The sequence below is a fragment of the Tubulanus polymorphus genome, chromosome 1 (genome assembly GCF_964204645.1).
Source record: "Tubulanus polymorphus chromosome 1, tnTubPoly1.2, whole genome shotgun sequence".
Classification (NCBI taxonomy): domain Eukaryota; kingdom Metazoa; phylum Nemertea; class Palaeonemertea; order Tubulaniformes; family Tubulanidae; genus Tubulanus; species Tubulanus polymorphus.
This window is the reverse complement of record NC_134025.1, coordinates 11,581,909-11,599,969: the sequence shown is the minus strand read 5'-3', so window position 1 is coordinate 11,599,969 and position 18,061 is coordinate 11,581,909. Positions and strand designations below refer to the sequence as shown.

At 38.0% G+C, this 18,061-nt stretch overlaps 1 protein-coding gene across 1 annotated transcript in view; it reads left to right on the top strand.

The window, feature by feature from the left end:
• Positions 1-14,245, top strand: part of LOC141902209 (inactive tyrosine-protein kinase 7-like) — a 58,681-nt gene extending 44,436 nt beyond the window's left edge. The window contains exons 8-17 of the mRNA XM_074789886.1: positions 8,601-8,767; positions 9,450-9,586; positions 10,240-10,387; positions 10,774-11,040; positions 11,220-11,371; positions 11,580-11,700; positions 11,895-12,077; positions 12,352-12,543; positions 13,028-13,260; positions 13,670-14,245. Coding sequence (XP_074645987.1) covers positions 8,601-8,767; positions 9,450-9,586; positions 10,240-10,387; positions 10,774-11,040; positions 11,220-11,371; positions 11,580-11,700; positions 11,895-12,077; positions 12,352-12,543; positions 13,028-13,260; positions 13,670-14,245 — 2,176 coding nt within the window. The remainder of the gene's footprint in view (positions 1-8,600; positions 8,768-9,449; positions 9,587-10,239; positions 10,388-10,773; positions 11,041-11,219; positions 11,372-11,579; positions 11,701-11,894; positions 12,078-12,351; positions 12,544-13,027; positions 13,261-13,669) is intronic.
• The last annotated feature ends 3,816 nt before the right edge of the window (positions 14,246-18,061 follow it).

Sequence of the window (18,061 nt, the reverse complement as noted above, 5' to 3'; positions counted from 1 at the left end):
TTAATTGATTAATTTATTGCCGAGATTTTTTCTTTAAAAAAAAGAACATAATTCGGATTATTTCCATCTGTATGTGTCATCATTCGCTTATCTGAAATGATCTCGAAGATGTGTATATGCATGTTTAATGTAGTTCGTTGGCATGAATGTCGAGTAGGTTAGAATTATTGACGGATATGCATTGAAGACGAAATCTATCTTGCGTGATTTTCAAGGGCATTTGTTGGGTGTTTCATCCGCTAAAAGAGTCTATTTTTAGTTCGTGTTGAATATTCTTCATACATGGTCGAAATATTATAAGCCGCGATCGCGCGAGCGTTTTTTGCCCGTGCCGAATTAGGGCTGGAAGAACTGTTCACACAGGTGCAAAATGGGCCCAGGCTTAGACCAAAAACGTTGGACGGAACCCGAGCCAAATTTTAACACGGGTCTAATTATTGCTACAGGTTCGGACGTGATTTGGAAGTGACTCACTTATGTATGAACACCCTCATTAGGCTCAGGCCAAATTTGACGTGTCTTCGTGTGCCGGTTATACAGTATCGATGTTTTCACTATCTTCATAATGAACATTCACACTTTCACGGTTGCATTGGCACATCGAAAGAACTTTATTTTGTAACTTTTCTGCCAAGCCTGGTTGTAGTATACAAATGATATTAATAGACCAATCTATCAAGAAAATAGATGAAGAAGCGTAGTTTGCAGATGTCTTATTCGCCGATATCTATAATAAACATACAGAAATCCTGCGCACGTAAACAACATCTTCCAGAAAAGAAAATGTTTATCTTTACTCATTCGGTTAAAAGCTTACCGTTAAAACAAACACTCGAAAATAAATATTATATAGTGTTAATAAAAAGACTATACGCGATAGGGCGAATAAACGAGTATATCTAAAAGAGATTTTTAAAACTTTTTTTTTTGAGTAGCGATGTTTTTAACCGGAGCTTTTCACTCTATCGAATTGATGTTTTTCGCGCACTAATCGCAGTAGGGGTAGGGAGAGTTAAGTGCCAATGGTTTTTATCTCTAGCATTCAAACTTTATTCGACTCGTCGGCAAATATCTTTTGGATCGTTGAAGCTAGGGGCAGATGAGCGTATTTTACGCCCGATACAAGTGGGTGCAATAACGAGAAAGTTCTGATTACATATGCCGCTTATAGGGAGAGAGTTAACAAATCACATGATATCAAAAATGGATATAAGTCGATAGAATTTGATTTCTCTACGGAATTCACCAAGTAAGGGCCGACGAGTGAATTTGCAGGCGATCCGATGGCTAGTGTAAATAATCGGCCAAATATATCAAACAATTTTGGGCGAGTCGGCCAGTGAAATCATCGTCGTCGATTTCTTTGGGCCATCTATGAACTCCCTGCGATCAAGCGAAAAAATACGCTCGTATGCCCCTACCAAAAACCATTCTGTAAAAATTGCACGGTTAACTATCAGGATCGCGGCGATATCGTGGTCATTCCACCTGGAGTTCAGAGATAAGAAGATATGTAGAGACGATTTCGTAGAGGACACTGAATGCCTAAACCTATAACATATCTAAATACCATCGAGCAGCTCGTATTCGTGAAATATATTTTTTCCTTATTCAACATTTCGTGCGTGAATCGCCTGATCATCGATATTAGACGAGGGTTACACCGCGCAGATAAGACAGTGACTTAAAAGAAAAATTCCATCGATCCGATCGTAGATTTGTTTGTATACAGTTTCGTCTTGCGTTTTTGCGCCGCAGCCGCCTGAGTTGTGATATCGTAATTTCTATTGACGTCGATCGCCCTGTTTTTTCCAAGTGTGATAATCGCGATAAATATGCAGCGAGTGCTTACATTATTGACCCATCGAAGCCGTAACTTTTTAAGGCTGAAAAAAAAGTTGGTCTTCGGATACGACACTATCAACAGAGAACTTGCTATTATGATATTGATATCTATATACTAATATATATGTATATATATATAGAAACCTGGCAGCTAAGACAAGTGGTTATTGATACGCAGGCTCAGTCGGGTTGTTAACGGGTGTGATGACCTTCTTTCAATGTCGACCATATATTTTAAGCTATATATATATATTGGTTTTTACGTCATAGTTATTTTCAACTCAATAGAATTTTTCTTTGATTTGGTTTTGCAGTCGATACGTACATTTTTTCGTTCTATTAGATACTGAAAACATGCCACAATGAAAACAACTGCGGCATGTGAGGATTCCAGCGTCTGCAATTTTTTACTAGCAGTTATTCGCTTTTATCCTTTCCATTTTTTTTCTCAAAATTTCAATGAAATACTTTTCCAAAGTATTGGAAGTGAGCGCAACAGCCATATCGGTATATCTGGGCCTCTGGATAGATTGATTGATGGTTTAGCTCAGTTCTTGATGAGGTATAGAAAAACCCGATTCAATCAATTCCCCCACAACTCCTTGCTGATTATAATGGTTCCTTGAAACTGTCTTCAATCTGCAATCTCGCAAATTTATATTTGGCTGTATTATCAATTAGATTTTCGAAATGTCTTTCTTGAGTAAGTGCTACAGTCAACACCCCCCCCCCCCCCCCCGATATACCGCTATGGCGGTATAGATAGTATGGCGGTATATTCGGGATGTTTTACTATGTATTTGTATTGAGATGTACATTGAGAAAACCTTGCGGTAGGCGAGGGTGGCGATAAATGGGAGGGCGGTATATCTGGGGGGGGGGCTCACTGTATAATGCTGGGTTGATTTTTGATATGCCTCGAATTTTGAAAGTTTTGGTTTGGTGGAACTCATATCGGTGATCTTTAAACGCGATCACGATCCCCGGCGGGTGGACACGCAAACCCAATCCTTGATAGGGATGAACGCGCGACGAAGGCACCAATGCACCACCACCACCAGCAGCGTGGCGAAATCTTTGTTGCTCGTGTCTCCGGGGACGAATGACGAAGAGAGAGAGGCCGCGACGATTTATCAACGTCGCGACGTTTTCGTTACATTTATTATTTCTTGACGGATAATGCATTACTGGCTATTAATCATAATCGTCTCCTGTGATGTCGCACGCAGCGTTGGCCGCCGTCACCGCTCAAGACGGGCCTGATATTCGAAAATCTCTTGATATATGGAGCTATATATATATATCCCCTAGCTAGTCGGCGTTCGAAAAAGTGGCGATCCCGCGAAACATCAAAGCCGCGCCCGATTATTAGCTGTAATGTCCACGCGGAGTCTCTGAACACGAATAAGACTTCGATTTGTGGAGAGTGCTAATCTCGAATGTACTAGCACTCGTAAACAACTCTCGATAATCTGCGTAATTTTATACGCATCGCCACATCAAAGATTATTGAAACATGAGTTTACTTAACCCCGGTCATAGTCGATTTTACTTAACTCGCGGAGATCGCGAATCGACCGCGTTTTAAAATGAAAAATGAGTTTGGTTTTTTTTCTTTTTTCGACTCTGCTTTGAACGCGTTATTCAATCATCAATTTCATGCGCGAAAAAAGTTCTTCAATTACCGACTGCCAAGATGAAATTGATGACTACGGAGACTGATGAGATTTTAAACTTTCGAACGAAGATTTCCAGTCGGCTTGAAGTTCCGTTATTACGGTTTAAGTACGGTCGAATCCGTTTAATCCGGATAGAACCGATACGGATTTCGATATAATCTACGTGTTGTTTACAGTCTGCTTGTGAGCATAGTATCGGGGAGAGATGGCACCCGGTCGTAAATTACAACTTCTCATCCAAACTCCTTTAACCAGATTGATATTGAAGTTGAGCTATATGACTAAATATTCGATTGTAGTCGTATGACTTGTATGATGTTAGTATATTCAGATTGGTAGCCAGAATGTGAGAATTCATCCATTCGGCCGAACCACGTTATTCTCTCTATTCTTCGGCCCTTTTTACCCCGGTAAACTTTCCTTTTGACAAATCCTTTTTAAATGTGTCGATTTTCTGAAGCTTTCATCTACAGAAGATGAATCAATATATTAACTAGCATAACAACATAACTGACTTGGATGTTCACTTGAAAGATCCTGAACCACCCTGCAAGGCTTCTTAATGCTAGACCTACAGTGTCGACCTACAGTGTCAATGCTCCCATGTGCTTGGGCCAGGTTTGTCAGCATTTTTCCCATTCTGAATTTCTCCAATATTTCAATTTTTAAATCATGCAAACTTAAGTATACCAGGTCAATTATCAAAGTAGAAAGTATGATAGATGATTTCTGGATTCTAGAGCCTGAAAATCCAGTTCATAGTTGAATAATACTAACCAATTTGGACTAACATAAGGGTAAGGATTTTATTTACACTCCAACCATTTCTATGGTACACAGTGGGAGGCTATGAAATATACAATAAGACCGACTATCAGTCACGCCATCTGGTGTTACGCTTTTCCAGTAACGTTCAGAATTCTTATCGATATTGAAATATAATAAGCAACTGGCTTAATGAGATTATGATGGATATTTGATGATCGTCGAAGTTCTATGATAATCAATAATACATCGATACCCCTACTATATAAGCCAACAACACGTGCCAGTTATGAGTGTTAATCGAATCAGTACAATGTTGAATATTCAGTTATTAAATTTCAAATTAATCTTCCTAATTGGAATGAATTAATCTATCTCCGATATTAGTCTTACTGTAATATAGGATGTGACTACTTGTCAACATGAATATCTTTTCAATTTTCACCATTTTGACTTTGAGAACTTCATGTCACATGAAAATGTTTTTTCATCGATAAATTTTGGGCGTTGTTGAAGTTTTTGAACGGATAGATTCTCCAACAGAATACTGCCTACTAGAAAATTAGTTTGTCTATTTGCCAAATATTTAAAGGCACATTATTTAGGTAACAGTTCTGCAAAAATGTCTATATTTCTATATTCAAACTCATCTGCGTGGGAAAAATCTATTAGCCATCATATTAAAGCATCCCTTTGTTAAGTTGAATTTCTTTTGCTAAAACTTATCGGTACAGCTAACAGAGCTGCCAACTATTCCTGATTTTAATATTTGTAACTATTTTATAAAAAGAAATACTGATTTTTTGTTGGATGTATACAGAAATATGAAAGATGTTACTTAGGGTCTTACTGTTGATTACTGATTAATTTGAACGTTTTCTTTCATGTTTCAAATGAAATGTTACCGGAAAAAAATTCAATTTGTTACTGATAGCACTTTTCAGGGGTTGGTAGCCCTGAGCTAATGGGAAAGATTCGGTACGGGTATTGGTAGATTTTGAGATCATTGTTTTGTTGTTAGTAGAATTATGATGGATAAAGAGATAGGGATGTAGTTGGTTATATGACGCAGACCTACATATTGTGTACAACCCTCGATCATCTGCCGCCCGCAGTCTTGGGTCGAAATTTTGAGTTCCCGATGTCAGTAAATTTTGTTCAAAGTCTATTAAAATGATGTTATCGACTGCCTTCGATTAAATGACCAAAAAGTCAGGAGTATTGTACAATTTAGAACCGACAAAATTTGTCATATTGTATCACTGGTGAAGCAGACATGTTATAACTAACGGAAGTTATAATCATAAACCAGGTTTTCCTCTCGATAAATAGCATTCCATATTGTAACTATGTACATCACGTAATATCTATTGAGCAGTAAAATGCATTCATTCAATGGTGATCCTTTATTTACAGTTAGACTGTAAATAATGTTTTGTCAATCCTTTAACCCGCAGAAAAGAAATATCAAATCTATAATAATCGGGATCACTAGGGTATCTTCGTTGCCGCTATGCCAAAGGTTAAATCTCAGTTCAGTCCGAGATTGAGACATCGCATCGACGTATATACATGATTATCGAGAGGCACGGATAATGGATCGCTCTGCAATAATATTCTACCTGTTTTATACGGTGAACTACAGCAGCCAGACAGCAGCTGGGGCGTTATGAGTATGGATTTATTGAAGAGATGCTGCTGCATTACACCTGTCTCAAGTAGTTCCAGATTCAGGGATGACAGGTTCTTTTCACTGGCCGACTAACGGGGTGGGGAAAGTTGCCTCTTACGCGCGTATGCCATCCGTTTGTGTAACTGTCGGGTAAATACACCAAACGGCTTTCAGACGGAAAATGATGAATGTCTTTTCTGACCGCGATGATTTCATCTGAAAAATGTCGATGAATCAATGCTTTCTGAAACTACGGTTTTCCGGGAGGAGAGAGAATCCGCGATTTCTGTAGTAGTACCGACGTACTTGTGCATGCTACAGATATGTCAGGAATCCGATACTGGTCAGTGAATCACTCGTCGATGATTGGATACGATTCAATTTTTATGTTTTCCGATGCTACATTTATGATTCGATTTCGCATCCGGCTAGATTATTTTTGAAGGCCCAGTGTTGGGCCAAAAAGTTGAATTAGATTTAGATCGATAAGATAGATAGATAGATTTTTTATTAACGTGACATGTTTCTATACGATATCAATTTGTGATGGGATACCGGTAACACCAGATGGCGCAACAAAACACTGGGTCATTTGTAGCGAAAATTAGTTCGTTTTTTATGAAATTTCAACTTGATCGTTTTCCAAATCCGAAAATTATCAAACGAGTCATCGGATAGATATAACATTCCCTTTCTCACTCAGTGTATGGTATAGATTTCGCTGATAATTGATTTCATAATCAAATAAGTTCATTAGAATTTGATGGAAATGTAGAAGAAATTGAAGCGCGGTTACCCAGTGCCACTAGCGATACTGGCACATTCCCTCGGGTATCCCATTATTTTGAATATAAAAATTTCAACACCCTGGGCCAACTTCGGTTTTCATAGCTAGTCGACTAGTGGTCGGAACTAATATCCGAAGGCGCTATAGTTCGGTCGTAACGTATTCCACAGTGTAGGCCATCTTGGAAATGGGTCGGAACTACAGCGAGCGTGCTCAATCCCGTGGTCGACCATTTCCGGACCATAGTTCCGACTATAGGACATTCGGTTTCGTTTAGTTCGACTATAGTCGTCTAACTCCGATAACCGAAGTTCACCCAACCAGCTGGGCCTATAAGTCACCTAAAAGTTTACAGTTAATAATAATAATAATAATAATAAACATTTATAAGGCACCTGTTTCTTAAAAGATAAGTTCACCGGCGCACTGCAATGGTTCATAGTCACTAAGTATAGGCACGTTGAAAGAGTAGATGTTTTAGTGAACGTTTAAACTGGTTGACATCGTGAATATTACGCAGGTGGTTATCAATGTTATTCCAAAGGGACGCAGCAACTACAGTAAATGAACGTCCACCAAAAGTACTTAGGTTGTAATGGGCTGGAGACGAATTTTGAGATGATGATCTTAGTGCACGAACTGGATTGTACTGAACGAGTACAGTTGGTAAATTCTTTCATTAATTCAGTTGATATTAAATTGATTTGTGAGGTAAACAATCCCCTCTTACGTGAAATATTTGTTGGAAAGCACATAAAACTGGCACTGGTTATTAGATCATTTGTTTGTTGTTAATCAAATTTAGTGTCTATAATATTCAAACAAAGACAAGTTCTCGAATCACAGGAAAAACAACTGATCAAAGACAGATGCGGGTTTAACCATCTGAAATTCTCCTAACGTTTGCGTATGCATTTTTTCTTCGTTCCAAAACGAACGGGAATTAATTATATTTCGACGAAGCGTTTGATGAAAGCAATATCTGCGAGTGCTTTCAAGCGGTTTCCAATTTGCTTTGTCTCTAGAATGAATTGAATTTAGCCGCAGAATTAACCTTAAGCAATGAAATCGTTTCAAGTCCGGGAAGGTTTTCGATGCGATATTCTAGCGACGATCGAGCTGTCTCGAAATTCGGGCGCCGGACTTATTTAGTTCGAGTTGTGGGCATTCTGAGAGAATCCATGATTTCCGTAGAGTACTGAAGTACTCTACAGATGTGTACACTGCAGATATGTCAGGAATCCAATACTGATCAGCGAATCACTCGTCGATGATTGGATACGATTCAATTTTATATTTTCCGATGCTATATTTATGATTTGATTTCGTATCCGGCTGAATCTTTTCGAAGGCCCAGTTTCTATAAAAAGTTGAAATCGATATATACCGATAAAGCTAGGGGGGCACATGAGCAGACGAGCGATCAAACCTTCAAACGATCAAATTCTGACAGCGTACGCAAATGAATGGAAGACGGTTAATAAATGATGTGATATCAACAAAGCATCCTATAGGTTGATAAAAATGGATCACCGGCGTCAATAATCTGGCGAAAATATCAAACATGTTTTAATTGCCGGGTGATTGAGTCGGCTGACGAAATTGCCATCGCCGTGGACGGCCACACAGCTGAATTTTTCGGGCGATTTACAAATTCGCAGCGATCAGGCGAAACAAATACGCTCATGTGCCCTTACCTTAAGATGGATAGATTCTTTATTAATGTGACATGTTTCTTTATTCTGAATTCAACGTCTGTCGTGAAATTGAACGTCGATTCTCAAATATGAGATGCTAAGGGCCAACGAAGCCGTACTTATTCTAATCTGACCGTTTTTCTTGTTGTTTTCAGCTGGAAAGATCCGAAAGGTAACATCGTCCAGACAACGGGACGGATTCGCGTCGAAGGCACGAAACTGCGTATCGTGAACGCTCAGCCGAACGACTCCGGAAATTACAGCTGCGTCGCTACGAATCTGGCCGGCGAAATGAGCACGGCCGTCTGGATCGAAGTTTCAGGTAATATTTGACGTATGTAAATCGATGTAGCCTCGAAAACGCGACGTCTATCGTGTCATTGTGTCGGCGTAATGCGTCGTATTATCGATGGAATGATGGTTTCTCGTATACGGTTGCCACTTCCACAGTCGCTGCAACTCCGGAAGAAAGTACGTGTATGCAGATTAGAGTTTGATATAAATAAAGTCATCGATCATAGGAGACTCGGTGATTTTCTTCGAATCGTCCTTGCCAAAACAATTTACGCCCGATACACAGATCAGTAGAGTTCTTGAGGGCCATTTGGGTTCTCTGAAAAAGATTTAAGCGACTCTCGACTCATTTTGCAACCTATTATCAGTGCAATGCTAATCCACTTGAGATAAACAATTTTGAAGGAATTTGTAGAATGACCCATTACGGTATAATCAATACCAAAGCTATTTGAATGACTGGAGTTTCCACTTATTATGAAAAATTTTTCCCAAAATTTTTCAGGGTACCTAAAAAAATCACTTATTTCTTATAGATTTTGAGGGCACCTAAAAAAATTTAGGGTTTCAGGGCACCTCAAACAATTTAGGTGGGGACTAATCCCCTATTACCCCCCTGGATCTGCCCTTGGAATGAATGATTTTTTTTCAAGCTGATGTATTACAAATGTACGTATATATAATGTTAAAGCATTTTTTACATTTTACAGTGGCACCAGTTATCGTCATTGGACCGAAGCCCAGCTTCGTGCTGGAGGGTCAGTCGGCGAGCATGAGTTGTAAGATACAAGGTTCGAGGTATCCGGTGACTCGGATCACTTGGATCAAGAACGGAATTCATTTAGAGGTAAATGTTACAGAATTATACGCGTGAGTCGCTTGAATATCTCAAAATCGGACCTACTAATTTTTGGTCCCGTTTCAAACAAACTTATTCCTCATGGCAAATTACTCTGAATGGAAATACCAGGTAGTTTAATATATGAATGCATTTCACTTTCATCATCATCATCATCCTCTCACTTCCAACTGCCATGGGCAGCACAAATATATTTCGCAAGCAGCCTCCACTGAAGTCGCTATTCCGCCAAGTGTGTTAGTGTGCCAGTTTGCAGGCCTGTTCAGGAGCAGATAGGGTGGGTGCCCTCTCTTGCGGTTCCCTTCGGCCATTCCTTGTAGGACGGTATTTGCCGGTGTTCCCTTGGAGCAGACCACATGCTCGAACCACCTCTGTTTCCTTCCTTTCACTTTCCAATTTCACTTAACCTCAGAAAAATGAATTCTGAATTCTGAAATGGATGCTGAATAACAAAATGTAGGATCATTATGGAATCTTTCCCATATCCATATTAAAGTATTATTTTCATGATAGTTAACAAACGATCAAACGATTGATAGTTTCTTTGCTGATAATTGATTGCTGGCCTGACTCTGCTCAAGAAAGCTAATCGTTAAACACCAAAGATTTCATATTTGTTCATATCGAATACTTTTTTGCAGCCACATCCAAGATTCATCGTCAATGAAGCGTTGGGAACTTTGAAAATCAACAATGTCTACTTGTCGGATGAAGGAAATTATGCCTGTTTCGTGAACACTAGTGGACATACACCTGTTACATCCAGCAATGCTAAGCTTAGTGTCACAAGTATGTTGTTATCACCTCTCTTCTACTGTCCCTGAGAATTCTTTTAAAAAGGCTTCTATACAGGGCACAGCCCCTAGGGCTTGGGGTTATCTTGGGGTTGTCCTTCCTATTCATGTACCTATCTATCTATGAAATTATATCTAAAGAAATAATGTTTATGATGTACATATTATAAGTAAATAAATCATTCATTATAACTTCTCTCATATGGGCACCACTTTCTCCGCCTAACTTTACAATAGAATCTAAATTTTATGTAGCTTTTTCAAATTATTTCATCAAGTTTTGTATGTTTTTTGTAAAGTGTTACAAGTCTGTAAAGAGATCGGCACTATATAGAAGTAAACACGATTATTATCATTATGATTATTGCTATTTTGTTTCAGCGAAACTGAAATTCAAGCCATCGCCGGTCAATACGAAACTCGAACTAGGCTCGCATTCGAAGATACATTGTATGGCTGAGGGCGAAATCAAACCGACCGTCAAATGGATGCGTATTGGTTACGTGGATTTTCCACCGCATGTTACCGACAAAAAAGGCATACTGAACTTCAAAGAGGTCATGTCGAGCGATGCCGGGTTCTACACGTGTACTGCAAAAAATCCAACTCAAGGAATGATTAATGTTACGATTGAGGTGGCTGTTGTTGGTAAGTTGATTAAGTTTCGTATCGCTCGTTATAGATATTCCATTGTTAGTACGACCGAAGAAATAACATAAGTAGTCTTCCTTTATAGTTGCTCATCTTCGAAAGAAGGCAAATTGGTGATGGGATTATCGATATAAAATCTAAATAGTTTGCATGTACGGTATCTGGTCTTTTTTCAGTGAAACCGAAGTTTAAGATCAAGCCACACAACACTACTGCCTATGAAGGTTACGAAGTACTGTTAGACTGCGTGGCTATCGGAGACCCGACACCCACTATTCAATGGGATAAAAACAGCCAAGTCAATGCATTTGATCGTGAAAGATTTAAGGTTGGTCTTTGCCACAAACCACGCTTCATTTTTAGACCTTTCTGTAAAGATATGGTCGATACATTGATTTCATAAGTAAATTTGTATGTAGGCAGCCACCTTGGCTTACTTCGGTACTAATACTTGATGAAAACTACTTTTGAAAGTAGTTTCTTATTAGTATTCTATGAAGACCTACTATTCTTTATGCAGTATTTTTCTGCTGTAGGTTCTCAACAATGGATCGTTGTATGTCAAACAGATCTTTCGAGAAGATAGAGGGCGCTATGGCTGTACAGCGGGAAACAGTGGTGGCTTTGAACGTGAAGAGATCTTCCTTGAAGTCGCTGGTAGGTTCAATCTTTCATTTTGAACATTCTTAGCAGATTCTAACCAGTGGTTCAAGTTGCATATCTTAAGTTCATGTGTGTTGGAACTTATCTGATTTCGGACATCATTCTACAGTAAAGTGAACTGTTCACTTAAATTTACAACTCTGTATACATATATTTTTGGTCTGCATCGGTTGTGGATTGTTTTTCAGGTTCTGACCAGTACATCAGAGACAGCCAGAAACGCAATGAGGAAGGATTCAGCATGATGAAAACGGTCGTCATCGCTGTTTGTAGTGCCGTGGCCTACCTGGGTTTGGTGATCGGTTTAACAGTGTACTGTAGTCTACGTGTCTTGCGTTCGCGGAACAAAAGAAAAAGTCGTTACACTAATGGTAAATTCATAATATCTACTTACCGGTACCACCTGGTAGATTGCTTTTTTAGATTGAACAAGGCTACAGGGTAACTTGTAGTGGCAATGTTGGCAGAACTGGAAGTATGAGATACCTTGTATTTGTCAATGAATGTGTGAATTTTCGTATCGTTGAACAAGATGAATAAATTCTCATTTATAATTTGCTGAAGAAATCAAGAAATGTACAATTTCGATGAGCCATAAGTAGAATTGGAATACAGTAAAAGAATGATTTTCATATCTCTTCATAGAAATGGTAGAGAATGGCACAGCTACTAGGGAACAACAGGAGTTAGTCGATAAAGACAAAGAAGGAATAAAAACTGATAGTGACGCTCGGTCGATGCTCAGTTCGAATTTCTCGTATCCGAACCGAAATGGCGGACATGGCGTCGATGATATGCAATTCCCCAGGCATAATCTTCAAACACTAGGAATGTTAGGTAAGAGTTCTCAAATTCTGTAGGTTTAGAATTTATATGCATTTGTACCTATGGCACATAGATGGTCAATAGTTGGGAGGTCCAGCCATTATTGCTTTTATTTTGTAAAAGCGTCTGAGATATTGATAATTGCTGCATCTGAACTGAATCAGTAGGTCTAATATTCAGTCAATTCCTGGATTGGTAGCATTCGCCATGTCAAAATGATACGGATTAGGGGATCTGCTGCATCTGATATTGAAATTATTAGAAGGAAAAGTTTAAAAACGTGAATGAGAAATCAAATGTTACATGCAGGCGATTAAGACCTCCAAACTCAGTTCCAAAGTGTATTGAGATAAGTCCAAAAATATTGGACTGTAAGACTGGTTTTACTATTTGTTAGATTTGCAAAAATATTGGGAACAGACTCGTTGCTCTCATTGTCTCGTTGAGTATAGTGCGTACCTGATTGATAATTTTTAATTTCGTTCTTTTACATCAGGGAAAGGTGAATTTGGTGACGTATTCCTCGCGAGAGCTCACGGCATCTGCGAAGCTGAAAGCGATACTCTAGTTGTCGTGAAATCGTTGCTTAGTAAAGATGAAATGCATCAGTTCGACTTCCGTAAACAGATCGACATGTTCAACAAAATAGACAGTGACTTCGTCGTGAAACTGTTGGGCACGTGTCGCGAAACCGAACCCCAGTTTATGATACTTGAATATTGCGAATGGGTGAGTTATGAATAATCAAACTATCTTGTTAGCAGTAATCCAGTTGATTCAAGTGTTGAGTTTTTTAGGCCTGTTTGCAGGGGTAATGAGGTCTACTTTTACCATAAACTACTCAAATTAGCATTGGCATACAGATGACTGCTGTTTTGATATCCCTGATGGGATTTTCCCTAACCTAACTACAATGTATAACCCCGGCCACCCCAATCCTTAGTAACACTAGCGCCGTGTAGCGGAGAGGTGATGTTAACTCCTTGTTTAATCATCTTGATTTCAATTACATCATCGATACATCATTTTGTGAGACAAAAATATTAAAGTGTTAATTAACTTTGTCATTTTCCATAAGATGTAACTTGAAAATTAACGTTATTTTCACCTTATTTTTTAATTTTTCATCCTTATACAGGGAGATCTGAAACAGTTTCTACGTGCAATGAGAAAAGACAATGGCCGCAACGTTAAGGTCCCGCCGCTGACCTTGGGCCAGAAAATATCGATGTGCAGCCAGATCGCGATGGGCATGGAGAACCTCGCCAGTCATCGGTTCATTCACAAAGATTTGGCGGCGCGCAATGTCTTGCTTTCGCCGAATCTCGATCTGAAGATCAGCAATCTTGGCTTATGCCGCGACGTCTACGCCGGAGAGTATTACACATTACACAATAACCTGGTTCCACTTCGTTGGCTGGCGCCGGAGTCGATCAACGACGACGAATACACGACGAAATCCGACGTTTGGACATTCGGTATTTTCATGTGGGAAGTGTTCACGTTGGGCGACACTCCTTATCGCCGTAAAACGGACGATGAGATCGTTAAACTGGCCAAGCAGGGTGAGCTGATGTCGGAATTGCCTCCTAACTGTCCGGAAGAGGTGTCGGCGATCATGCTGCGGTGTTGGGCGCAGTCGCCGAAGCAGCGCCAGTCGTTCAGCGAACTGTCGATTTTGATCGGCGAGCTGATGGTCGACAGCGATGTATAGTCGCGCATCTACGAGCTCTGTCCATACTTCTTACGATTATATTAACGATTATACGAATTACGATATTGTGAGCGTGCGCGTATGTGTGTGTGTAGTATAATTAATGCGTAGGCGTCAGTCATGATGCGTTCAAAAATCTACAAATGCAAATAACCTGACGAAGATACTGCTATACGATATCGAATGTGACTTGTGGGTGTATCAATTGTCAAACTTTCTGAAGCTGGCGTTGTGTACGTAAATGATCCCGTTCAAATATCATAGAGCTAAAGAGAAAACGAGAAAATCAACTATATGGCTTAAAACTGCACAGTTATTAGTTATCCTACCACAATGAGTTTATTCATTGGTCTCCCTTCGTAATACAAGTCGACATTCAGAGCATTTTTAATGAACTTGTTGGAATAACTGTATTGAAATCAATCGATAGTTCTGCTGTATGTTATTTAGCAGTTTTCTTCGATCTGCTGTGACCTGTTCGTCTGTGTAGAGGAGCAGGTATTAAACATTGCTCAGTCATTTAACGCAGTTATAATACAAAAAGTATTGGTGTTCAGGTTGCCAATTTTTTGAATACTTGGGGTGGGAATGATGTGACTTGAAATCAGTCATGTTTTTCACATACTAGAATGCAGGAGGAATGAAAGGTTTCCTTCATAACATGAGTTTACCAATATACATTATATATACGTACGTATACAATACAGTTGTTTTTTCTAAAAAGAAATGAACTTCGTTCTTGACACGTTTGTACATAGTTTCATTTTAAAGAAATTTATTTCAAGTTCGTCTGTGCAATTCCATAGAATGTATCAAGCTGATAACAACATCCGTGTACACTAAAAAGTTGATAGCTGTTTTAAATGGTGTTAATAGACATTGCTCAAATGACACTGTTCTGAAATTTAACGATGAAATGCAATAAGGTTGATGATTTTGTGACGTTTACAACAGATAGTATTATGAAAACATGGCTTAAACGCAGATGTTGTTAACTATGGTTTTTTGAGGATTTGGAAAGAATATTTGGAAGAAAATTGCAATGCAGTGGCTTGGAAATAAATGGTAGATGTGCAGTTGCTTGTTGTTCACTGTATAAATAGGGGATAATGAGTTTAGGTAAAACAGGATAGCTCTTTCTTGTATAAATGCGTAAATGGGATACAGGGTAGACTATGGGATAGATGTATATTTGAAAGACTCATATACCGGTATATCTTTGCTACATACAAAGTTTCTTGGCTAACAGATTTGATCAGTTTGCCATCGGCGAGATGGACACTGGCAAACCTGACATGATAGGGTATCTTCAATCATATAACAATTTCGGCAGTAATATCATTGAGAATTTTTTAAAAAGTTTGTCCTACACATTTTTGTGTTAGTTTGGGAAGTTAAATTGACGAGAATGGGCTAAAATGATGTTTGTAATGTGGAAGATCGGGTGGTCTGGTGCGTTTGCTCGAGACGTGAGTGCCAATTCTGTTAGCTTCAGTTTAAACATAGGGGAATAAGTGATTCTCAACTTCCTTAAAACTTATCATCGTATTACCTCGCCATCAGTCATCGTGCAATAATGATATAAGATAAATATTTTTTTGTTTATCGACAGTAGATGCACTATTTATGAAAAGACCCAGTTTTCGCTGATTATCTAGTTTGTATTCGTCGGAGTCGACATGAAATTTAACTATGCAACATAGACTGATGACCATGCTAATGATAAACAATATAAACGAGATATGTTTCTCCTCCGTGTACTGGAGGCGCTATATTTTAGGTATTATGATATACGGAAAAGTATGCGATTGTCAGTGTTGTAAAGTCGGAAATAAAAAAAAAAACTGCATTTGAAATAAATGTACTATTTTTCTACGAAGTACAAGTGCTGGAACTATAAAATAATGAAACCCGTTTGGGTTTACTTATTTGTAGAGAGTATGGCGTCTTAAGTGAACCTATATATCTATGTTGTAAGAGATTATTGCGGTCACAAATTAAGCTTTTATTATCCTCAGTAGTCTGTCTCTACTAGTGAAGTTTAAACAATGCAAATGCACCTAAGTGAATTGAAAGGAAAATCTCGGTTTTGGTTGCATAACGGACTGAAATACTTAGGCTTCTGAAAATATGCCATAGCAATGAATTTTTTCATCAGATACTTGTTACATCTAAGGTATTTCAGCTATATTTTGTACATATGAATATACATCGGGAAGTACTCGTAAACTGACAAGTGAACATTATGATGATATTTTATTCAATGAGGTGTAGAACTTAACAAACGCTATGTATTACCGATATCATTTTCATTATTATCGTTATTATGTTGTGTGTACTTATGATATAAGTCGACAGTACCGAAGCCCGAAGAAAACGTCTACCAGTAATTTGATTTACATCGCATCAATGTGTTATAGTGAGGTTTCTTTTTTAAAAGGACATTTACCCACAAATGGTTGAAGGACAGTGACTTATATTATGATAGTATTTATTTTGGATTTGATGGAAGACTATGCGTTTTCTGCGTGAAATCGATTTTGTATTATATATAAATAAGAAAATGTATTATAAATAGACTTATTATTAATTAATTTGTATATATTATACTCATAGCTGGATATGTTTTTATATATATATATATATGAATATCCGTATAACCGCAATTTTATGATGATGTAATGTACTGTGCTTTAATTACATTGAAATAATTAATCAATTATCAAGTCGATTGATCATGACATGACATTTTACCCCGAGTGGATATAGCACGCTTTTTACAATGATTCTAAATGTTTTTAGAATTACGAATACTCAAAAATGAAAAATTTCTTGAATGGCTTTGTTGTATTTTTATTTTATTATGTATATTGTGTATTGATTGAAAATATTGATTTTATCAGTGTATTTAATTTTAAAGAGGAATGTGCCCGATTTTCCTTTTTCAAGCTGTTTAAACGTGATGACTTGTATTTTAAAAACTAGTAGATGACGCTTTCTTTTAATACGATTACCGGGTTCTGGATTTTACAAAAGTTCTTTAACATTTAAGTTTTGCATACTGGGATCTTATGTATTTAGCATTGGGTCAATGCAATTATGCCGTTATTTCTCAATGAAATTATACATTTTTATTCTTTTCGAACGTGATCGAAAAGCTAAGTGTAAATTTCATGTTGAATGAGGATCGTAATTTTTTTGGCTAGTGAAGTTTTGATTGGTTAGTTTTCTTAAACCGTTCTAAATGGGCCAATAAGAGTAGCTTCGACATTTAGAAAACATCAATTGGTCATTGCTTCCCGGCCAGAACAGATATCTCGATTTCCTTCATTGAGAGTTGATTGGATGTCTTCACGTGGCTATAACCATTGCCCCAATATTCCGCTGTTTAGATTTTTTGCGTTCATAGGGAAACATATCGACTACATAAATTATTTATTTCTTTTTGTTCATAGCACAGATGATAATTCAAAAAAGGTGCAAAGTTTTACGACGTGCTTGTACGGTATTGAATCTCTCAAAGGTATATATAGCCACATTATCAGCACTATTATGGTTTATGGCTTCAGTCTGATATTATTCTATGCACAGTCAGATATGGATCAAATGCTGCCTTCATGTACCGGTACTTAAGATAAATATACAAAAAATTTGTTCAACCTCTCATATGGCTTGTAGATAAGAAGAAATTGCATTTGAAAATGATGTAGAACTCGACACTAAATTTAAAAATTACTTTAATTTTTTTAACTCTTGCACCTCAGTGATATAGAGCTAGGGAATGGGTTGAAAGCAGTTAAGATTCCTGTATAAAAA